The sequence below is a fragment of the Sus scrofa genome, chromosome 13 (genome assembly GCF_054392235.1).
Source record: "Sus scrofa isolate SSC_HxYL_T2T_F1_AM1 chromosome 13, Sscrofa_HxYL_maternal_Yorkshire_Landrace_v2.0, whole genome shotgun sequence".
Lineage (NCBI taxonomy): Eukaryota > Metazoa > Chordata > Mammalia > Artiodactyla > Suidae > Sus > Sus scrofa.
In genome coordinates, this window is record NC_139395.1 from 161,108,941 (window position 1) to 161,133,291 (window position 24,351).

At 40.6% G+C, this 24,351-nt stretch overlaps 1 protein-coding gene and 1 long non-coding RNA gene across 7 annotated transcripts in view; one reads left to right on the plus strand and one right to left on the minus strand.

The window, feature by feature from the left end:
• The window catches only part of LOC110256422 (uncharacterized), a 90,203-nt gene that overhangs the window by 55,650 nt on the left and 10,202 nt on the right, over nucleotides 1-24,351 (plus strand). The window lies entirely within an intron of this gene.
• The window catches only part of SIDT1 (SID1 transmembrane family member 1), a 95,798-nt gene that overhangs the window by 53,146 nt on the left and 18,301 nt on the right, over nucleotides 1-24,351 (minus strand). For all 6 annotated transcript variants that reach the window (XR_014824814.1, XR_014824815.1, XM_003358806.5 and 3 more), the window contains 3 exons: nucleotides 14,889-15,010; nucleotides 13,736-13,906; nucleotides 3,064-3,109 (listed from right to left, as the gene is read on the minus strand). Coding sequence is in view for 4 of the 6 variants with exons in the window: in XM_003358806.5 (XP_003358854.1) it covers nucleotides 3,064-3,109; nucleotides 13,736-13,906; nucleotides 14,889-15,010 (339 nt within the window). In the remaining 2 variants the exon portion in view is untranslated. The remainder of the gene's footprint in view (nucleotides 1-3,063; nucleotides 3,110-13,735; nucleotides 13,907-14,888; nucleotides 15,011-24,351) is intronic.

Sequence of the window (24,351 nt, forward strand, 5' to 3'; positions counted from 1 at the left end):
CCGCTTGCCTTGATAATCTACTTTTACCAGAAAGAAGCAAATGACAAGGATCCGAAGCAATGCCTGGAAGTTGGGCTAAAAATCACCATCTTGCGTCCTGATTACCTATCCAGTTTCTGTCAAATGCTTCTATCTACAGGAACAGAGGCAGACAGTGGTGATGCAGGTTGTCTGAGTACAATGCCATAATTTGGGTGCATTTGTAAGAACAGAAAATTTTTCCTACCATTGAAGAGGATATAAGAGTCCAAAATGGGAATAGTTACAAGTAAAGTAAGACCTTCATGGAGGTCAAAGAATTTCCATTTTGTTTCATGAGTTTGTTCCAGATATATTTTACTCTAGTTTGTGATTTATAAAGAAATTATTTGTTCTTTAATGTTCAACACTTTTTTAAAAATAAAAAGAAGCTAGAATATGTAATCACTAGTTTTTAGTCTACAAAGTGCATCATGGCACTCAGTCTATCATATATATATTATAGCTCTGGATAAGACTAGTAGACTGTACTCTTTTTGTAGTTGGGCAGCAGGTTTTTCCCTCTGTGTCTAGATCTCTCTCATGACGCCTAGCAACTAGTGCTTTCAAATATTTCACAAAATAAGTGATGGATACTTTGAGGGCAATAGCTTGTGGGCCCATAGTCATCTTCTGTCACTTGGTGGCAGCATATATGCACTGTGGAGGCTTTCCCTGATGGGAAATTTAACTTTTTTTTTTTTTTTTTGGCAAGAAATAGATTTATTAAGATAGGATGCTTGTGAGAGGTGCAAGTGGGCAGGCACAGCAGATCTGCTGGAAATTTAACTTTTTATTTTATTTAAAAAATTTTACTGAGGTATTGTTGATTTACAGTGTTGTATTAGCCTCAGGTTTACATACCTCCCATTTTTTTTTTTTTTTTTTTTGTCTTTTTGCCTTTTCTAGGACCACTCCTGCGGCATGTGGAGGTTCCCAGGCTAGGGGTCTAATCAGAGCTGTAGCCACCGGCCTACGCCAGAGCCACAGCAATGCAGGATCAGAGCCATGTCTGCGACCCACACCATAGCTCACGGCAACGCCAGATCCTTAACCCACTGAGTGAGGCCAGGGATCGAACCCGCAACCTCATGGTTCCTAGTTGGATTGGTTAACCACTGAGCCACAATGGGAACTCCCATACCTCCCATTTTTTTCCATATAGGTTATTGCAGAACATAGAATAGACCTCCCTGTGCTATACAGTGGGTCCTTGTTAGCTATGTTAGTGTATGTGTATGTGTATGTGTTAATCCTATCATCCCAGTTTATGCCCTCCCCCCATGTTTCCCCTTTGGGAACCATAAATTTGATTTTGAAATCTGTGAGTTTGTTTCTGTTTTATAAATGAGTTCTTTTGTATCATTTTTATTAGATCTCACATATAAGTGATATCATATGATATTTGTCTTTCTTTGTGTGATTTATTTCTCAGTACGATGATCTCTAGGTCCATCCATGGTGCTGAAAATACCGTTATTTCATTCATTTTTATGACTGAGTAAAATTCCATTGTATGTATGTACTGTATCTTCTTTGTCCATTCCTCTGTTGATGGACATTTAGGTTGCTTCCATGTCTTGGCTATTGTAAATAGGGCTGCAATAAACATGAGGTGCATGTACCTTTTCAAATTATGTTTTCCTCCAGATATATGCCCAGGAGTAGGATTGGTGGTTCTATATTTAGTTTTTTTAAGGAAACTCCGTACTACCCTCCATAGTGGTTGCATGAATTTATATTCCCACCAACAGTGTAGGAGGGTTCCCTTTTCTCCACATCCTCTCTAGCATTGTTTGTTGACTTTTTAATGATGGCCATTCTGACAGGTGTGAAGTGATGCCTCACTGTAGTTTCAATTTACATTTCTCTAATAATTAGTGATGCTGAGCATATTTTCATGTGATAAAAACTCTCCAGAACGTGGGCATAGAGAGAGCCTACCTCAACATAATAATGACCATATATGACAAGCCCACAGCTAACATCATTCTCAGCAGAAATTTAACTCTTACAGCTGTGCAGGAGTTGGCTCTTGTGGGTTTGGGGAACTGATTGTTCACATCAATCCCAAATTCTGTGTTCAATGATGTCATGGTGGCAGCTTGAAATCAGCCAGGGTGGAGGTATTTACAATGCAGAAATGGGCGAATGCTATAAAACAGGACTTTCTCATTGAGAACCAGTTGTTAAATATTTGCCAGCTCACAAGTGGTTGTAATAGATTTTCGACAGTGACCATATAATTGTTAATCCCAGCTTCAGCATATCCAAGGCCATTTATGACCAAAGCTATAGTATAGCCTGCAGAAGATTTACAATAAATATCAGGACATTAAATAAATCTGTTTTAAACTTGCTACTGCATAAACTTTACTCTTTCGGAAGCTATGAAAGGAAAAAGGAAGGTAGCTAGAAGTATCACCAGAAAGGCAGTTTGAATCGAAATTTTTATCTGTTTATTCTGTTTATGATTATGATCTAATGGTGAGCACAACACAAATATTGAATTCCTTTAATAACTTGTCAGCATTCCTGTTCTTTCTTTACGACACAATAAACTAATTTATTTTACCCATGACCCTGTAGAAATTAAAATCTGTCTTATTTTTATTATAGTTCCAGATCAACTGATTATTTGGCTATCTGCTTGGTGGTGTTCTCCCACCACTCCCTGTTCTCCCACCCCCATCTTGGCTATAAGGTCCATGAAGGCAGAAACTGTCTCTCTCATTTCTTCATCCTTCTATCCCTGGCACCTAGTACAGTCTAACACTGTGCTTGGTACAAGCAGGCTCACAATGTGATGACTGAAGGTTGAGCCAAGGAACATCTGAAAACACAGGTCATGTCCCCCATTTCACACTAATTCAGGTGATAAGCTTAAAGATTATGTCTAAAATCCCACCTACATGAGCAACATTCCAAAAATACCAATATAGCTCAAGTTGTAAAAGATCAAGAGCAATACCACACGGTGATTCTAGCTATTACCCGGCTTTCTCTGGGTAACACCATCAGATAACCTTGAAGCCCTTCACTTACCTGAGGTTGAGAGGGACTGGCAGTGAAGTGAAAGGCAACATTTGTCCTGAGAAATATAAGGGGTAGAGGGGAGTGGGGGAAAAGTGAGAGAAAAGCATAAGTTAGCAAGCAAAAATTATTTATTTAAAAAAAAATCTTAAACTAAATGCAAGAAAAGCCCTACCCTTGGTGAAGGTAGTTCTGGGCCCATAAACGTGACAAAATACACTGCATGGGAACCTGGTGGTTTCAACCCTCAAGAATGGTTAAATCGGAGGAATAAATTTTATGGCTTTATAAACCCATGAAGGTATACCTGTATAAGTTAAGAACTTTGTTTACTTTTGTAGACACTTTTGTCTTTGGATTCTCTTAAGGTTTTACAATCAAGCACAGGGTTTGGGTATCAGAAACAGGCTGAAGAAGAGAGTAAAAGAAGGTTTGAGGTTCTTTTGCATAATACAGATAGCACTTCGAAATAATTTTGATGCATCCATGCAAAAGATCACTTTTTTAAAAATGTTATGAATAGATAATCACCATGGGAGGGTCTTTAGGGATGGGAGCATGTTCTTCCTGCCCCCAAGTACCCTCTCATTGTCTAAATTTCTCAGCAAGATGGCATCTTCTTCTGGTGAGGCATTGCCTTCTAAGACCCTTAAAATGCACATACCACCAAAAGAATATAATGAAGTTATTTCTTCTCCAATTATTAATTTGCTGTGAATTAGGTTTTTTCCTTCTTCTGTGAAAGAGACCAGTGAGTCAGCACTGAGAAAAGGAGAGGGTGAGGAGCATGTGGGAAGCATGCATTTGTAGCTTAGAGTGCTCTTGGAAGGAACATCTGTGAACAGTTCAAGAGCCTGGAAAACACAAAGACTAATTTGGTCTTCTCTAGAGTCATGTAAGGGCTGCTTTGGGGCTTTTATTCTTTCTGTTTCTTGCCTCATCTATAGTGTGATCCCTATTACACACACTGTCAGTGCAATCTGGGGGATGGCATGGTCCCAACCGGCAAACTCACCTGCACTTCTGGAAACCTGAACCTGAACTTCTTTCGGGGTGCCTCCCCAGCTTCACGCCTGGTGCTCTCTAAAGACCTTCCCTCCACTCCTAATTTTCCTTCTATAAAGTTAAACAGTTTAAAATGTTGACTAAATATTCCTTTAGAGAAGGCAGGTGAAGACATTTAAGCAGAAAATTTATGATTGGAGGTGTTTAGAAGTCATAAAATTTGAGCACTCTTTATGAAGAGAATGACAAAGAGTTTAGACTGTCAGCAGATGAGGCTCAAAATTTAGCAATGAATGCAATTTGTTAATATCCACTTTCCATAGAAATCATCATCGGAGTCAAAGATTGGTTCTGCCGAAGCATGGTTAATAACTTGTGGCCTTAAGTCACTTAATGAAGCCAAAGTCAGCATCAAATTCAGTTGTGTGTGTGCTCCTGAAATTCCACAGTCAGAGTCAGCAGTGTTGGGGAGTGTCATCTGCTGTTACTGGGGCAACCTGCCCTCATTTCTTTTCGTTGCCAGGTCAGGGGAATGAAGAGGACTCTGATGTTCTTGGCTAGCAACAGACAGTGTGAGATACCCAGAAGCAAACAGTTTTATTTGGCCAGAAGTTTGTTTTTAAACTTCCCCCGTCATATGAATTCCAGTGAAAACATTGAATACAGGAACATCAATACGTGTTTTCTTTTTCTTTTTCCTTGTTCTTTATGCTTTCCTTACTAATGCGGCACATATAAACTTTGAACACCTGTGTTTTTGTTGTTGTTGTTGTCTTTTTTAGGGCCGCATCCATGGCTTATGGAGGTTCCCAGGCTAGGAGTCTAATCAGAGCTACAGCTGCTGGCCTACACCACAGCCACAGTTTCACCAGATCTGAGCCACCTCTGTGATCTACACCACAGCTCATGACAATGCCAAATACTTAACCCACTGAGTGAGGCCAGGGATCCAACCCACAACCTCATGGTTCCTAGTTGGATTCATTTTTGCTGTGCCACAAAGAGAACTCCTGGTTATTTTCTTTAAGACTATCACATTGAAGTCTTCTCTTTCTTGTGGAATCAGCAATGTGTGCAAAAAACAAACAAGCAAACAAAAAAACCCAAACAAACATGGTTTCTTTTGCAGATGAAAGGTTCTGCTTCCTTCCCCATAGGTCTTGAGGGAGGTGGGGAAGGTTTATTTTTATCAGGGGTCATTAACCAATATTAAAAATCTAATTGAGACACATACATACTTTTAGTTTGAGTGGAGGAAGTAAACATTTTTAAAGCAAAGTTAAACACAGGAAGCACATGTTTATTCAATAAATAAGAAGACCTAAAAACTAACTTTGCTTCCTCTTCTTGACTAGTTTGTGGGAGAGGGAAAGAAAAAAAGGAACAGAGGAGTCAAGAGAGATGTGTGTGCAATGGAAGGAGATGAGGAGAAGAGGGAGAAATATATACAGGAGAGTAACAAAACGGAAGAAAAAGGAGAGGGGGCTGGGAGGAAAGGGTAAGTAGACAGACCTGTATAAACAAAAGCTGTCATTTTCGAGGTGAGTGCAGAGAGGACTGTAATAAGATTCAGGGCATTGTATTCATCTTATGATAAGGAGCCCTGGCACAGAGCACAATGGGTGTTCAAAACCCTCACTCTATTTGTTGAAGGAAATTACACCGTATTATTCATTTGGACTATGGACTTCAGAGTATCATTTCCTGTTATCTCCTTACTGCCATCTGTCATGAACTGCCTTTGTTTACCCCAAATCTGCCTCGACCCTCAGTCATCTGCACCCCTCTGCCTCATCACGCTGGTCTAAGAACAAACTCTCCACGTATGCGCTAAATCCTGTCCTCCGTTCCTTCTCTGGGACTTTGCTTCTATAAAAATCCAACTCTCCTACCAATTTTATCTGCCTTTCTACTCCTTAGTTTATAAATATACTCTAGTCTCAATCATTTTCAAAATTAAGACCCAAAACACCCCAAGGGGGAAAAAAACCCCACTTTTCCCTCCTTTGATGTTATTCTCTATCCTCCGTCTTCACAGCCAACTCTTCAAAGGGTGCTCAGCTCTCACGGCTCATTCATTCTCTCCTCCCCTCACTGCTGTTAGGTTTCTTTCCCTACCATCCCCTTGAGGTTGCCAGCCACCTCCTCATGGTTAAATCCAGTGACTTAATCCTTAACTTTCTCTACCTCTCTGTGACATTTGGCACTGACAACCACTCCCTCTCTCTTTTCTCTCATGCGCTCTGTGACATTTGCTTTCCTGGGTCTTCTCCCATCTCACTATGCTGACTCAGCTTTTTCTGAGAGTCCCTAGTTCTCAGACCATCCCTTAAATGAGGATGTTACCCACAATCCTGTTCTTGCTCCCCTTGTTTCCCTTAGCCACATGCATTTTCATTCACATATATTACATATATATATATAATTTTATATATAATAATTTCTGCAGTTGCCCCCAAACCTACACCACCACCAGTGAATCTCAAATTTCCATATCCAGCTAAGGGCTCTTTCCAGGGCTCCAATCATAGCAGAGTGATTATCTGCTGGGCTTCTGTATGTGACAGTCCCTCAAGAACCTCAAACTCCATATGATCAGAATGGAACATACTAGCCTTCCCCGGATCCTGACCTGTAACATCTGTCAATAAGCCTCACCTGACCTCTGACATCATTGCTGGAGTCATCTTGGACTCCCTTTTCATCAGCTCCCACAGTTGATTGCTCACCAAGTCTTACTGATTCTATTAGTATAAAAGTAACCCGGATGAAGCTGCTCCTACCTGAAGCACCATCTTTGCCCAATATAGCATCCAGTAAGAAAAATGTAATTGAAAAGCAATGTAAATCATTACTTTAGTCTACCCCAAAATACCAAAGGGCGATTTACATTGTGTGAGACAGAGCAAAGTGATCTAAAAGCCCCTTCATGCACCCATTTCCTCAAAAATCGACTACTTTTCACAACATGGGAGTTGAGTTAACACACTCTAAACTCTCTTTCAAAACAAAGACTCAAGATTCTTATTTAGAAGGCTAGAGGAGCATTGAAGGCTGCAAGTACTTATGTAGGACTATATTTTTGATTCTGCCACATGTGAATTATCCTCGTGTATTACTTGAACCTTTTTCTTCTTACAACTTTGTTGCTGCCATTATATGTTCATTCTCTTTTCAAACAACTTTTTGTTTGCCTATTTGCCTCCACCCTCTCCCTTCCAGTTCACCTTCCACACGGCCACTGAAGTCATCTCTAAAAATCAGATCTGTTATGATATTCTGCTGCTTAAAATCCTTTTGTGATTCCCATATCCTGAAAGGTGAAGTCCAGACTCCTTGGTGCAACATATGAGATCTCAGAAATCAAGGACTGGGTACTGCCTGTTTCTCCCCTTAACTCCCTTAACTCTGCCTCAGGCACCACGTGGACCAGCCTTTCTGAAATGCTTCTCCTCAGTGGGTTCTCTGTCACTCAGCCCTTTCTTCTGAGTATCACGCTCCTGTATGTCCAACTCTCTACCAGGCAGCTGCACTTCAGCATGTCCTAAAGTGAACTTATCATCTCTTCCTTCCCTCCTCAAAACTCTCATTTTTCTCTTAGTGGCACCACCCTCTATGAGCAATCAACTGTGGGAGCTGATGAAAAGGGAGTCCAAGATGACTCCAGCAATGATGTCAGAGGTCAGGTGAGGCTTATTGACAGATGTTACAGGTCAGGATCCGGGGAAGGCTAGTATGTTCCATTCTGATCATATGGAGTTTGAGGTGCTTGAGGGACTGTCACATACAGAAGCCCAGCAGATAATCACTCTGCTATGACTGGAGCTCTTTTCTAATTTCTCTAATGCATACTTGAAATTCTCGCGTTTCTCTTATCTGGAATATCTGCTCAAGTTTTGTCAGTCTCACCTCCAAATTTTTCAGTTCATCTCATTATTTATTTTGACCTTAGCCATCAGTCTTCTAATTTCTATGCATCCAGTTTCATTCCCTTCAAATCCATTCTCCACACAACTACCACAATTTATTTATTTATTTATTTAATTTATTTATTTTTCTTTTGCTATTTCTTTGGGCCGCTTCTGCGGCATATGGAGGTTCCCAGGCTAGGGGTCGAATCGGAGCTGTAGCCACTGGCCTACTCCAGAGCCACAGCAACGCAGGATCCGAGCCGCGTCTGCAACCTACACCACAGCTCACGGCAATGCCGGATCGTTAACCCACTGAGCAAGGGCAGGGACCGAAAGGTTCCTAGTCGGATTCGTTAACCACTGCGCCACGACGGGAACTCCCAACTACCACAATTTAGATAACTGTTTAAATTTCCTAACTGCCCTTCCAAGCTCCTCCCACCCCAGGATCAAGATTCCCTCCACTCCTGAAGCCTTCAACTCTTCCCTGCCTGCAGCTTCATGCTTTGGCATTGAATGCCAGAGTACCTGGGACTGGGGAAAGGAAAGGGGGCAGAGCTGGTGGGATGTGTGTGTGGGGGGAGGCAGGTGGGAAAGAGTTAAGATGGCAAGGGGTGATGCCTTAAGGCAGAAATTTTTTTAAAACTGGATTTGAATGAATAAATGCTTCCTGGAATTGAAAAACTTTTTTAAGGCAACAAAAATTAGGAGGACGATTTTAAACAGAAAGTAGAAATAGCATGTTATAGTGGGCACAGCTCAGAACTTCAAGTCTAGAGTCCATTCTAGTCTTGATTTTGCCCTTTCCTAGCTGTGTGAGTTTGGACGATTCACTTAACCTCTCTGGGCATCACTCTGCTTATCTGTAAAGGTGAAATGAATGCACTCGATTCCCAAAGATCCTCCATTCTTAATTATGATTTGAAAAGAAAAAAAAAAAATCCCAGGATGTGTTTCGTGTACCGTCTACTGTCACTGAGAAACAGACAACAGAAAAAACTGCAATGTTAGAGAGTTTGAGTTAATTTTTCAGTGTTTTTTTTTGCAATACCCAGAGTCCAGATCTTTCCACAGTCCTCAGCTCTTGCCTGTTACCACCATCTTCCGGATTTCTGGGTTTCCAGCAAGGCTGTGTGGGACAGTCCAGAACCAGGGAGGAACAGAAACATACAGCTCAGTTACCATCTCTTTTCAGGCTTATCTTATTCTCATAAAAGCCCTGGTAACTATGTGCATTTTGAAATGCTCTGAGAGTCTAGCTGCTGAGGTCAAGTCACATTGTGAGAGGTGGAAGCAGAAAACAATGTGAGGGAACAGATTTGCAGTTTCACCACATGCACATCATTCATTAACACTCACACAGAGTTGTGACCTTATGACTTCAGTTGCACAGAATTCGGCTCTCCAAAGGGTCTAATTAGCCTCACAGATACCAGCCCTAGAATTCAAGTACACTGCTACCGGATGACAGTGACAAGTCAGACACACAGAGACCAATTAATAAATACAAGGCTTCTCCAAAGTTCAAACTGCACTCTCTTCAATTAATGTGCTGCCACCTCCTTCAAATTATGAGCACGAATTCCCATATTGTTTAACATCACAATTCAATTTAATTATTTAAACAATTAAACATAAGCACTATATTCAGACATTGCTTAAAGGTAGTCATTCTCAACGCTGGCTGCACATTTGAATCACCTGGAGAACTTTAAACATATATATACTATAATGCTCGAACCTCCCTGTTAGAAACTCTGATGTAGTTGATCTTCTTCCTTTTTTTCTTTTTTGGCCACCCACCCCGCTGCATGTGGAGTTCCCAGGCCAGGGAACAGATCTGAGCCACATCTGCCACCTACATAAGAGGTGCAGCAACACTTGATCCTTTGACCCACTGTGCTGGGTTGGGGATTGAACCTGCATCCTGGCCCTGCAGAGACACCTCCAATCCCGCTGCACCACAGTGGGAACTTCTCCCCTTTTTTGGTTGGGGGGTGAAGAGCTGGTTCTTTGCTCTTGAAGTTATCACATCACTTTTTTTCTACACCCATTTTTTCCATTTGTTCTCTGTTTCATCATTTCGTACTCATATTTTAGTACTTCCTTATATGTTCTTTGAGTTTTCAGTTCTTTTTCTAATTTCTTGAATGCATACTTAACACATAGATTTTCAGCCATTCCTCTTTTCTGTGTTTTTTGTTTATTTGTTTGGTTGTTTAGGGCTGCACCTGCAGCATATAGAATTTCCCAGGCTAGGGGTTGCATTGGAGTTACAGCTGCTGGTCTACACATCAAGGAGGGATCTGAGCCACATCTGTGACCTACACCACAGCCCATGGCAATGCTGGATCCTTAACTCACTGAGTGAGGCCAGGGATCACACCTGCATCCTCATGGATACTAGTCAGATTCGTTTCTGCTGAGCCACCATGGGAACTCCTCTTTTCTGACATAGATGTTTGAAGCTACACATTTTCCCTCAAAGCAGTGCTTTAGTTGCATTTCCAAACTTGGATATGTCATATTTTCATTATTATTTGTTCAAATTATTTTCTAATTTTCATTGTGATTTGTTTGACTCATAAGTTATTTAGAACTATACTAATTAATTTCCAAACATTTGGGAATTTAAAAAATATCATTTTGTAGTTGATTCCTATCTTAATTCCATATACAGGATTCCAGTCCCTGAAAACTTATCAATATATGCATTAGAGCTTGGCAACTTTGGTAACTATTGTATATGCCCTGAAAAGGCTTAGGTATTCTATCATTTTGATGCAATTTTCCAAATACATTAATTTGTTTATTAATCACATTGATTTGTTCTTTTATATTAGGTGTTGATAAATTTTTCTTAAGGAGCCAGATAATAAATATGTTTAGGCTTATAGTCCATAATGTCTCAACTCAACTATTCAACTTTGCCATTATAACATGAAAACAGCCAGAGACAATATGTAAATGAATGGGTAGGGCTATGTTCTAATAAAACCTTATTTACAAAGGCCATTGGCCAATCTATGTGCTATAGTTTGCCAATATCTATTCTAATTACTGTATACTGTTATCCCTTGCTTTTTGAAAATTCACTTTATTACCACTTTGCTACATTAGTACTTGTTTTTGATAACTGAAAGAAATCTGAAAATTTTTTGCTTACTCAAAAAAAAAAAAGTAAAAAAATGAAAACAGTGTTCTGCATTTGTTTTACATTAAGCAACCCTGCAGCACTTGTTCTGCAGTGAGAGTGGCACCACCACACTCCTTCCCTGGAACTATACTCTGCATCTCAGCATCAGGCCACCATAACTTTGAACTGTGTCTATGAGCATCTGTACTTTATCTAAATTTGTTTTGTGTACCCATTAGCAAGATGTATCCTAAGGCAATTGTTTCTTCACTTGATGCCGTTTAACTTATGAAAGAAGCTCATAGGAATGCTCTACTTTCACATAGTGTGGGAAAATCATATATATGTTGTTAACAAATTTGGTCTGCTTTTCTATTAGCTATGGAGACATTTTCCACAAATACTGGGATTGTCAGGTTCTTCCTTTCATTCCTCAATTTTTGCTTTGTGTATTTTGAAGTGATGATATTTGTATATACAAATTTAGAATTAAAATTTGTCTTCCTTGTAAATGATTCTTTTATTTTTATTTATTTATTTAGCCTTTTTTTAGGGCTCTACCTGAGGCATATGGAGGTTCCCAGGCTAGGGGTCTAATCGGAGCTGTTGCTGCTGGCCTTCACCAGAGCCACAGCAATGCCAGATCTGAGCCAAGTCTGTGACCTACACCACGGGTCACAGCAACACTGGATCCTTAACCCACTGAGCGAGGTCCGGGAGCGAACCTGCAACTTCATGGTTCCTAGTCGGATTCATTTCTGCTGTGCCATGCCAGGAACTCCTAAATGATTCTTTTAGAATTATGAAATGTCCCTCTATCTCAAGTAATGCTTCTTGCTTTAAGGAATACCTTGTATAATATGATACACTCTGCTAACTTTCTTCTGGTTAGTATCATTATGGTATTTCTTTTACTATCCTTTTATTTTCATTTACATATTCTCTTTTTAAGATCGCACTCATAAACAACATATATTTAGTTTTCTTTTTTCTTTTTAAATCCCATTTGACATTCTTAGTCTTTTACTTAGCATATTTGCATCTACTTATATATTCATTTTTTCATTGGGTAAATGTAAACATTAATTCCCCTTCTGATATTCTTCTGTGTCTGTCCCAGAGTTTTAGTGAGAGGTTCATGTCAGGGTTTTTTTTTTTTTCCAGCATAGTTTCTCTTCTTGAGATCTCCTCATTTTTGCCTCAGGAAATCAATTTGTTTTACTGAAACTGAGTCTGGACCTTGTACCCACCTGGGTGCCAGCCCCTACTCCATGTAGTGCCCAGGTTCAGAGGCTCCAAGATTCTTTCGCAGAAGAAGCCAGAGCCACAGAAGAGTGGGTGATATTGGGGACAGCAGCAAAAAGCTTGCCTGTTTTTTTTTTTTTTTCTTATTGATCTGTAGGAGTTCCTTACATATTCTGCATATGAGCCCTTTGTTAGTTATGTGTGTAGGGAATATATTCTCCAGTTTACAGTTTGTCTTTTTGTGCTTTTTTTTTTTTTTTTTTGTCTTTTTGCCATTTCTTGGGCCTCTCCCACGGCATATGGAGGTTCCCAGGCTAGGGGTCTAATCGGAGCTGTAGCTGCCAGCCTACGCCAGAGCCACAGCAACGCGGGATCCGAGCTGCGTCTGCAACCTACACCACAGCTCACGGCAACACCGGATCGTTAACCCACTGAGCAAGGGCAGGGATCGAACCCGCAACCTCATGGTTCCTAGTTGGATTCGTTAACCACTGCACCACGATGGGAACTCCTCTTTTTGTGCTTTTAATGATTCCTTTTGATAAGTACAAATTCCAACTTAATATAGCCAATTAGAAATATATATTTTAAAAAAATTTATTTAAAACACCAAGAGGGGAGGTAATATTTTGAACCTTTGAGAAGCCTTGAGCTTAGAGCAGGATAGGGCATGAAACTCCATGAATTTTCTGGCCTTATTAAGGAATAACCTTAGCCTTTCTGTTTACAGTTTCACACACACTCATGCAGTATCTTACAGGAGTAACCTCTAGGAGAGAACAGACTCCTTAGAGACCATGCCCACCACTGAATTTATTATGCTCCATGTCTACTTGAAACAATTTGAGATCCTGTCTCCCAACTACTTTAGTTTCAAAGGATAATAGTGCAAGGAGGAGGAAACAATCATGTTTTTGCACAAAGAACCAAGCCACATAACATATTTTCAACAGGTGTACATTCCTAACTATGAGGAGAAAGCTGGAACAGTGATAAGGATAAGAAAAATAGCTTAAGATCTTTCTTCTAATAAAACTAAAAGTTTTTTTGGAGAGTGGCACTGGTGAGTAACACAAAAGTACCAGTGCTTGGAGGTCACTCTTGCTTGGACGATAGACAGTCCAGGGCCCTCACAGACCCCTGAGAAAAGATACATCCATGAGGTCAACACCCCCGTACGCCCTGCTCCAATTCCCTACTGCCTCCCCATTGTGCAGATTAAGGCCCTGCTGCCCAGTGGTGAGCAGGAGAGTTTAGAAGGTGCCAAGACTATGTGCAAAGTAGGTGATTTCTTTCCTGAGTGCTTATCTGAAAGGAACGAATTGGGATGAGCATACACGAGGAGGAGGCAAGTGTGCAGAGAAAGGCCACAAGGAGCTTTGCTTACTGCAGCTGGAAGTGCTTGATCTTGGTAACCAGCAGTTTGTATTGGGCCCCCATGGGGGCCATGGATGCTACATCTACGAATATCAGCTGCTCCAGTGGTCCTGTTTCATTGGTTGCTTCCGAGGGACATAAGGTACGGCTCACTTCCTGGTAATTGTAGCTCCTCTGGTATCTGCAGCAGCCAATGGAGGGAAGAGCCGGCAAGAAGGAGAAAGAGACCCAGTGAACAAGCAGGGAAAGAAACATCTCATTTTACACCTTCCTGAATTTCCTTCTGTCCTTACATTTAAAATTTCATACGGGACCTACTGATAGTAATTTCGGAGCTAGTGTGTTTGGTCCAGGGTTGTGTGACATTATAACACAGATAGGAGGACCGCTGGGTGCTGACACGTGCACTTAGACCATGTCTGTATTACACCAAACCATCCTCCTAATTCAGTCAGGAAAAATAACAGATTTTGAACGGGAAAGTGTTCCCATAAAACAACCAGTGGATTCCATTTTTCCACTCTTCAAGTTTTTGCTAAATGAACACAAAGAAAGCCTCAGAGTTCAAATCAAGGCTCTCAGAGTCAGGATTTCAATCCTTAAATTCTTCAACCTCCACAAATGATTGAACACCCTACTATGTGCCTGTGTCTTCATGCCTTCCATGTTCTTACTAATGCTCTAGCGCGGTATAGTTTCCCCTGCAAAAATTTAAACTCTGTGAGGCAGGGACTTTGCCATTGTTTTCCACTACTGTGTCCCCAGCAACTATCACTTAGAAGTATGCATAAATATGGGACAAAGAAAGCACACCCACTGAACATTTTGAAGAATGGGGGAGGTGTTATTCATTTGAGTATGACTTAAATACTCAGTGACTGGCCCACTAACCAAGTAAGAGGAAGAGAGCATTCTGGATAGAATCAAAATGCTACATGTTCTTCCAGGTGCTACAAATCTAGGCAGAGTGTTTATAAAGGAGTCTTTGCAAAGGAGAAAGAAACTGAACAGAGTGGAACAGGTCAGGGCATGCACTCAGCATGCATGACATGTCAACATTCCAAAAGTCTGATTTCTACTTTCACTAAGGAAAAGGCCAGTGAAGGTCTAGGCCATTGAAAGACAACAAAAGTAATGAAGTTGTTGGGGAAAGATTCACTTACAGTCCTTGGAAGAGCAGAGGAACCTGCCAGGACAGCACCCCTTTCTGCTGGCGAACCACAACCAGAACTGGGTAGTCGAGATTCTCTGAGGAGCTGTTCACATACACCCGCACAGCAGTCACCTGTGAGCCAGGGCAGAGAGAGACATAATGCAAACCATGCATGCATGCTCTGCACAGACATCATACATCACAGCTGCCATGTGAAGCTCTGAAAAGCTTTAATTTCTCGCATTCGTGGCTGATCAATAAGATAGATCATCCGAATGTCCCAGCCGTCTTCTTATTCATATTATAACCACAGTGGTTTTAAACACTGATCGCACAATGAAATCACTAGGTAAGGCTTTAAAAGAAACTTATGCTGGGGTCCAACCTGCCAAAATTCTGATTTAAGTGGTCTTGGGCAAAGCCAATTATGGAAGCTTCAAATGGCAGGCTGAAGAGTTTCAATTGGGCAGTCAACACAAGATTAGGAGACTAAGCCCAGAACAGAAAAAGAAAGATGTTGGCGAGCTGCTGCTGCTTCTTTTTTTATCTGAATGTAGTTGCTAAATATGCAAATATCTATTAAAAAAAAAGAAAGAAAGATAAATTCCTGCTGTGGTGCAGTAGATTAAGAATCCAACTGCAGTGGCTAGGGTGGCTGCAGAGGCGCGGGTTCAATCCCCAGCCTGGTGCATGGGTTAAAGGATCTGGCATTGTCTCTGAGGCAGCTTGGATTTGATCCTTGGCCTGGAACTTTCAAAAAAAAAAAAAAACTACAGTTACCTCACTTGCTGACAAAGTTTAATTTCGGTTTGGAAAAATCACTCTGTGTTTCAAACCAAAATGTTATCGCCATGTTTTACGAAAGCCTAGCAGATGGCCTGATGCTCCCCCATCAGCACTTACACTAGGGGCTGAGTGCTCATCTCTTTGCCCTGCTCCAAGGTACAAATAAATCCCCAATACTAAGTGCTTTTTTATACCAGCAGCTCCATGTTTCCTTCTGAATACATGTCATCCTAAGGATTGAACACTATCACAGCTGCTGAAAAGACAGGAAACTGAACTGTGCCCCTGGATCTAGATGGTTTTGGTCTTTTCCTTCAGCTTTTATAATAGTATAGTCAACATGGAAAGAACAAAATGGAAAACATGGCAAAGCAAAAAAGAAAAAGTTTATCTTTCATATGAGAATCCCCCCACCCTCCATGTATTAAAGCCTTAGTGTTCTCTTGAAAACATCTTTATTAGGGGAAAGAAATGGAAGAAGAAAGTCTTGCCGTGAAGCCCTGAGATCTACGACAGGTTCAAAACGGAAACTAACTGCTTGTTAAAGCAGTCCAAGAGCTAGTTCTTAATTTGATAAGAAGGGCTTGCTCATGAAAGGAGTCTTTTTTTTTGTGCCCACACTCTGCATGTTTCCATGGAGAGGAATGTGCTACTGCTCATCATTGCCAAGACCCTTTCTCTAGTGCAGACCTCTTTCCTAAGCTCTGGATGTTCCATAGGCACCTCAAACTCAGCCTGTCTGAGACAGAACCTGTACTCCCTTCATCCCAACTTTAATTTCTTGTGAATTTCCTTGCCTGTTGAATGGCCTCACCACACAACCATTCATCTGAGCCTGAAACCCGAGAGTCATCCTTGATTCCTACTTCCTTAGTTTTTCCGTCAATAGTCATCAAGTTCTACCACTTTTATCTCCATACTGTCCATGTCCATACCTGGATTCACCCCCTCCCCATGACACTCTTCTAGTCTAGTCCTTTATCAGTGTGACCCTCCTTCACTGAACCTTAGCTAGTCTTCCTATCCCCAGGCTTATACCCGCTCAGAGGCCAATTTCATCTCGGCATTCTCCTGATAAAAAAGCCTTCAGTGGCTCTAGGAATTTTCAGATTTACCCCCAAAGGAATGAGAATAGTATTTTTATGAGACTAGAGAATAGAATAATGAATCCTTATTTACTTATCATCCAGCTTTAGTAGTTAACAAATGTATCATTTTATTTCATGTATACCTCATATTTCCCACACACACCCTTATTGGATTATTTTAAAGTAAATCGTACAGCTGTAACTTATGTAGTATTATGTATCAACTGCACTTCAATTGAAAAAAAAAACACAAAGCCAACAAGTGAAGAGAAAGGATTTAAAAAATAAATACCAAACATCATACCATTTTGTCTATAAATAGTTCATTTTATATCTCTAAGAGATAACACAATACATTATCATACTTAAAATTATCCAATATCCACACAGTGTTTGAATTTCATTTGTTTCAAAAATTGTGCTTTTTGGAGGTTTTTTTTTTTTTTTTTTAATTGGGGAGTTCCCCTTGTGACTCAGCAAAACCAAATCTGACTAGTATCCATGAGGAGGCAGACTTGATCCCTGGCCTCAATCAGTGGGTGAAGGATCCGGCATTGCCATGAACTGTGGTGCAGGTCACAGACTCGGCTCAGATCTGGCGTTGCTGTGGCTGTGGTGTGGGCCAACAACTAAAGCTTCAATTTGACCCTTGGCCTAGGAACTTCCATTTTCCATGGGTGCGGGCTTAAAAAAAAAGACAAAAAAAAATTGGGGTATAAATGATATCCACACATTACATTTGGTTGATATATATTTTAAATTTCTTTTAATCTAAAGGTAAACCTTTTTTTTTATTTGTTCAATAAAACAGCTCACAAAGCAGCAGTACAAACCTGCGGTAAGCACATTCTATTTTTTTTTTAAATTTTATTTTCCCACTGTACAGCAAGGGGATCAAGTTATCCTTACATGTATACATTTTTCCCCCACCCTTTGTTCTATTGCAACATGAGTATCTAGACATAGTTCTCAATGCTACTCAGCAGGATCTCCTTGTAAATCTATTCTAAATTGTGTCTGATAAGCCCAAACTCCCAATCCCTCCCACTCCCTCCCTCTCCCATCAGGCAGTAAGCTCATTCTTGATTTTGCTGATTGCACCCCTTGGTGTCACTGAACAGGTTCCTCTATGTCCTGAATTTCCCATAAACTGGCAACTAGCTAGAGACTTGACTGGATTCAAGTAACCTTGGATTTTGAATTAGAGCCAAGAACATTTTCACCATTCCAGATTACCGAGGCCTATATATTTTTTCTAGTAGTTATGTTATTACATTTTTAATGTTTAAATCTCTGTCCCTTTGTGATTAATACTAGCATATGGTGTGAGGAAGGATTTTAATTTTCTCTCTTTAACTTTTGTGGCTCTCCAGTTATCCCAACACCATTTATTAATAAGTCCATCTTTTCTCCACTGATCTGAATCCCTCAAGCCTCTTCTTGATCATTGCCTTCTTCTCTAGTTCCTTTGCCTGCAAATCCCCCGCGTGCCCAATTACTTGCTCTTCTCCAAAGATCTCTGTCCCCAATGACTGGCCTTTTTATATCCTCTTCATCTCCAAAGTCCTTTTTGGGGAAGTCTTCCCTGATATTTCCCCATCCTACCAAATAAGTGGGTGTCCCTCTCTTGGGGCACCCCTATGTGGCCTCTGATTGTCTCTATATGGTATGTTAATACCACTGTGAAATAAAAGAAAAAATATATGGTCTTCGCTCCCAGTTCCTAGATCAGAGCTCCTAAAACCCTTGTAATGCCTACATAATAGGAGCACTAGTAGCATCTTTTGTTCTAATATTTGGTCTTTCCCCTGGCTCCTAACTCAGCTCCTAAAACTCCTTGGAGTTTCCTGGGAGATAGGAGTCTCTTGTTCTTTTTTATTTTTTTGTCTTTTTATTTTTTATTTTTTTGCCATTTTTTGGGCCGCTCCTGCGGCATATGGAGGTTCCCAGGCTAGGGGTCTAATCAGAGCTGTAGCCACCGGCCTACGCCAGAGCCACAGCAACGCAGTATCAGAGCCACGTCTGCAACCTACACCACAGCTCACGGCAACCGCCAGATCCTTAACCCACAGAGCAAGGCCAGGGATCGAACCCTCAACCTCACGGTTCCTAGTTGGATTCATTAACCACTGTGCCACGAAGGGAACTCCATGGAGTCTCTTGTTCTAATGAGGAGACTCTTGGTGGGCTTCTGGATAACTTCAGGATGGGAGCTGGTCACCAGAAAGACCATGCCATGATTAGAAGTTTGGAACTTTCAGCTCTACCTTCCATTGTCCGGGAAGTAGAGGGGGCTGGAGACTGAGTTAATGATTGGTTTTGCCTATGTGATGAAGCCTTTGTAAAATTCCCAAAATACAGGGTTGGGAGAACTTCTTGGGTTGGTGAAAGCATCCACATGGGAACAGAAGCACCCCAACTCCATGGGGACAGAAACTCCTGTGCTTAGGACATTTCTGGACCTTACCCTATGCACCTCTTCCATAGTGCTCATCCTGAGTTATATTCCTTTATAATAAACCAGTAATCTAGTAAATACGCTATTTACTTGAGCTGCTTTAGCAAATTAACCAAACCTGAGGAGGAAGGTTATGGGAACTTTCCGATTATAGTGGGTTGGTCAGATTGTAGTGGGTAGGTCAGCCAGGTGACAACCTGGACTTGTGATTGGCATCTGAAGTTGGGGGGATGGGTAGTCTTGTGGGACTGAGCCCTTAACCTATGAGATCTGATGCGAACAACAGGTAGATAGTGTCAGAACTGAAATGAATTGTAGGACACCCAGCTGGTATCACAAACTTGCTTAATGTGTGTAAACCCACACATCTGGCATCAGAAGTATTGTGAGAGTTGAAGAAAATAGATAGAAGTTAGCTTTTCCTAGAGACAACCACAAGGCATTTTTTAAATGTAGTCAAATTTATTCCTTTTCCCTTGGACATTTCTTCCATCACTTTCAAAACTGAGATATAGTTAACACACCACACAACTCACTCTTTTTTTTTTTTTACTTTTTTAGTGTTTAATTTTAATTTAATAATGTTATGGTGCACTTGAAGGAATTATAGAACATTAGATAATTTTTTCACCACAAACAATATCAGTTTCTGGGCTAAGGAAAAAACCATGGAAGACTAAGAGGCTGGTTTACAATAAAAGAGTTACAGTTTACATATCAAACTAAAATATGAAAACGTGTCATAAAATGCAACTAACTTCTGGAAATTTAAAATCTACTATCCGAGTTCCTTTTCTGGCTCAGCGGGTTAAGAACCCCACTAGTATCTACGAGAATGCGGGTTCAATCCCTGGTCTTGCCCAGTGGGCCAAGGATCTGGTGTTGCTGCAAGCTGTGGTGTACAACTCACTCAAAGTGTAGAATTCAGTAGTTTTTCACAGAGCTGTACAACCATCATCAGTACCTAATTCCAGAATATTTTCATCACCCTAAAAAGAAGGCCTGTATTCATTATCAGTCACTCCTTATTCCTACTTTCCCCAGTACTTGGTAACCACTAATTTAATTTCTGTCTCTATGGATTTACCTGTTTCATATAGGGTTTTCATATGTATAGAATAATAGAATATATGCACTTTTTATTTGGCTTATTTCACTTAGCATAATGTTTTCAAGGTACTCCCATGTTGTGGCATATGTCAGTACTTCATTTCTGTTTATTGCTCAGTAATATTCCAATTGAGTAAATACACCATATTTGTTCATTCTTCAGTTGATGGAAATTTTGGTTTCTGCTTTTTTGCTATTACAAATAATGTTGCTGTGAACCTTTGTAAACAAGTTCTTGTGTGACCATACATTTTCAATTCTTTTTTTGTTTGTTTGGCTGCACCTGCTGCATGTAAAATATCCCCAGGGATCAAACCCAACTCACAGCAGTGACAACATCAGATCCTTAACCCACTGTGCCACCAGGGAACCCCTGATTTTAATTCTTTTGAGTGGATACCTAGGAGTAGAATTGCTGGATGACATGGTAACTCTTAACGTTTAACTTCTTGAGGGACCGCCAAAATATTTTCCAAAGAGGTGCATCATTTTATATTCCAGCAATTTTCATTACCAGGAAATTAAAAGTTTCAAATTTCTCCACATCCTTGTCAACACTTATTACTGGCTCTCCTCTAGGTTATAATTATCTTAATGGGTGCAAAGTGGCATCTCATTGTAGATGTGGACCTCTCAGTATTTTCACTATTATTTTACTGGCCTGGCTCTTCTTGGAAGCTGAAAGCCTCTTTGGCATCCCTGGTGCCAGCAAAATGAATCTGCTTAGAAGCAGGCTCACTTTTGAGGTTTGTAACCTGAACACTCACCAGCACTACACACAGCACATGTGTTTAGAGCACACTTTCATCTGGTTTAAATCTAGAGCCGTCAGAACTGAGGTAAAAACCTAAGGAAAGCTGTGAACTCGGCCAGCTTCATCTTTAGCTTGTCTGCTTCCCTTTTAGTTACCTAGGTTGCAGTTTCCTCCTCCCTTCTTAGGTCCTTCTTAGGTCCTTTGTGCCAGAAGGGATTTCCCTCCATTCCATGCCCCCTACAGGCTCCACTTTAAAGCAGTGGTTCTCAAATTTTAGTGTGATGTTTTTGTCTTTTTAGGGCTGCAACAGAGGCACATGGAGATTTCTAGGCTAGGGGTCCAATGGGAGCTGTAGCTGCCGGCCTACGCCACAGCCACAGCAACTCGGGATCCAAGCTACATCTGCAACCTCCACCACAGCTCACGGTGACGCTGGATCCTCAACCCACTGAGCAAGGCCAGGGATCGAACCTGCAACCTCATGGTTCCTACTGCTGTGCCACTACAGGAACTCCTAGTGTGATTTTTAGCATTCAGATCTCTCAAGCCCACCCCAGGCATTTCTGATTCAGCAGATCAGGAATAGACCTTAAAAGATAATGTGTTTTTAACAGTATGCTAGGGAATTCTTAGGCACATAAACTGAAGCCCACACTTTGGGAAGTACTATTCCAAAGAAACCATCCAGCCGGTGGCCCCATTTGTCAGCAACTGGCCAACTGCCGATTTTTATGAGATGCACGACCACGAGATCACCAATGTCACTGGCATGTCTGGAAGCTGGTGTGTCTGGTGGGGTAGAACTGGGCCAGCAGGAAGGAGGTCTGCTGGGAGGAAAGCAGAGCAGAAGTGTCAATGCCATGGTTACTCCACTCCACTCTTTATCTCCACACCCAATTATTCCTGATCTGGCTCTTGTAATCCACTTATTTTTTGGTTATTGAATAATGATCTTACTAATTACGGCTTAAAAAAAAAAAACCTCAGAGACACTGGCAGAATAAATTGCAAAAAAATATATATATATTAGAGTAGGAGATAGGAAACATTGGGCAGTTTTTTAAGATGAGCAGATAATGCTCCACCCCCAGGAAAGGATAAAAATCCTGTTCAAATTGGGATTTGTTTTCCCAGAAGCCAATATACAACTAAAAAAGCTGGATTACATTTGCAGCAGTAAAGGCATGTAAAGGCAAAACTAGGTAAAAGTATTGATAATGCACAATGGACCCTGACACCTTGTAACAGACCACTTTTAAGAGCCAAGATTTTTCCCTCCTGTTGCTTCTGCCTGTTGTCATAACAAGAGCATTTTTATTACATATATCTTTTCTTCCTGTGTTTACTACAAAGAGGGATTTGTGTTATAACTAAGAGAAGAATCTCATCTCTGATATTATACAGATCACAATTATGAAAGGTCTTAAAGCTTAGAGAGTCCCTTTTTAATCTTTTAGAACATGTCAATAGGGAAAAGTTCAAAATTATGAATAATACAGTTCTGTTGCATAAAGAGGATGAAAATGACTTTTATTCAAAATCTAGTTTGGTTTTGCTAAAATAATGAGACCACAGGCTTCATTAGCTGGAACATCAGATTAATAATCAGAGATTACTGGTTTCCATTTTTTAGGCACACGATTGTTTTCTTGTGGGAAAAGCTTATTATACTTGTAAAATAGCTACAACACTATTTGCTAATGGTTCCTTTTCTTTATGTTACAAACATTAGAAAACAAATACAAATGGCACTTGGTAACCGTTTTAGTAATTTTATGTTCATTGGTTGTGTATCTGGAGGGTGTTTAGGTTCTTTGGTCCTTCTGTTCTTCCTTCCTACCTTCCCACCTTCCTTCCTTCCCTCCCTATTTCCATCCTTTCTTCCTACCCTCCAGTGCTCCCTCCATCATTCGTCAAACATTCACTGAGTCAGGAACTATGGGAAGTGCTAAGGATATACTAAAGGCAACCCTGTCCTTGGGAAGCTCATGATCTAATCAAAGATGGTGTTATCATCAAAAGCATAATGTGATGATCTTATGGTAATAATGTGAACAGGTGCTATGAGTACCCAGAGGACATTCCAGCATTTCCACTCCTAAGTTTATATGCAAGGAAAATTCTCTTGCATACACACAAGGAGTCATGGAGAGTGAAATGAATGAACTAGAATATGGATCAGGATGGATAACTCTGAAGAATATAAATGAAGAGAAAGAGCAAGTTGCTAAAAGGAGACATACTACATGATCCCATTTACACAAACTTTGAAAACAAGCAAAACAATAATATCTATTCATATATCTTTAGTAAAATATACATACATGGAAATAATAAACACCAAATTTAAGACAATTGTTTTCAAAGGCTCTGAAGGACCTGAGACTTTAACACACTTACAGTTTATCAATACTGATAGAAGACCTAGACTCCCGGGTTAGAGGCAAGGACTTCATTAGTTTGGTCACAACATGCAGCAAGAGTATGAGCATATTTTCTTCAGTTCCTCTTGCCCCCAAGTACCATGAAAGTGATGTGAATGGGTCCAGATGGATGTTTACATAATGCAGTGGTTTGCATTACAGGAGCAGAGCCTTGATCTTAGGGAAACTATCTTTTATAATAGGCAGTAAGCCTGCCTGACCTTTGCTTGAGAGAGGGACACTGTCTCTATTTTCTGAGGCTGATTACTATACAAATGTCCATGAAAGAGCAGTAGAGAAAAATTTCAGTCAGTGCCTTTCTGTAAGATGTGCAGAAATCAATCAGAGACCTGTGAAGAATTGTCTTCCCAAAAGTTACCTTTTGGGGATAAAGGAAGAGGGTGGGAGGGGGTTGGCAGGGAGTTCTAGTTGTCTTTTTGTTTCCTAAGCTGAATTGTGAGTACATAGGTGCTTATTATGTTATTTTGTACACTTGATTATATGTTTGAAATATTTCATCACCATTATCATCATCTCAAGAAGCTGTGATGTGCTTCTTGTGTTTGCCCCACTTCTGAAGAACAGCTCCCATTTTACACAGGCTCTTTGTTATTCACAATGTGGCAAATGGTCTCCAAAACATACTCTCATTACTCTCCTGGCTTGTTTTGCCATAGTCTGTCCTTACGAATGCTTGATCTGCTTTTACTAACTTCATTGATTAACCTCCCCCCCCCACCCCTCTCATCCAGCTGCAGAACCTGCATTGTCTTTGGTCTAATTAACATGGCTCATTTCTCCATTGCTTTCCCCCAGAAAAGAAATATGAAGATGAACCTAGCACTCTTGCATAG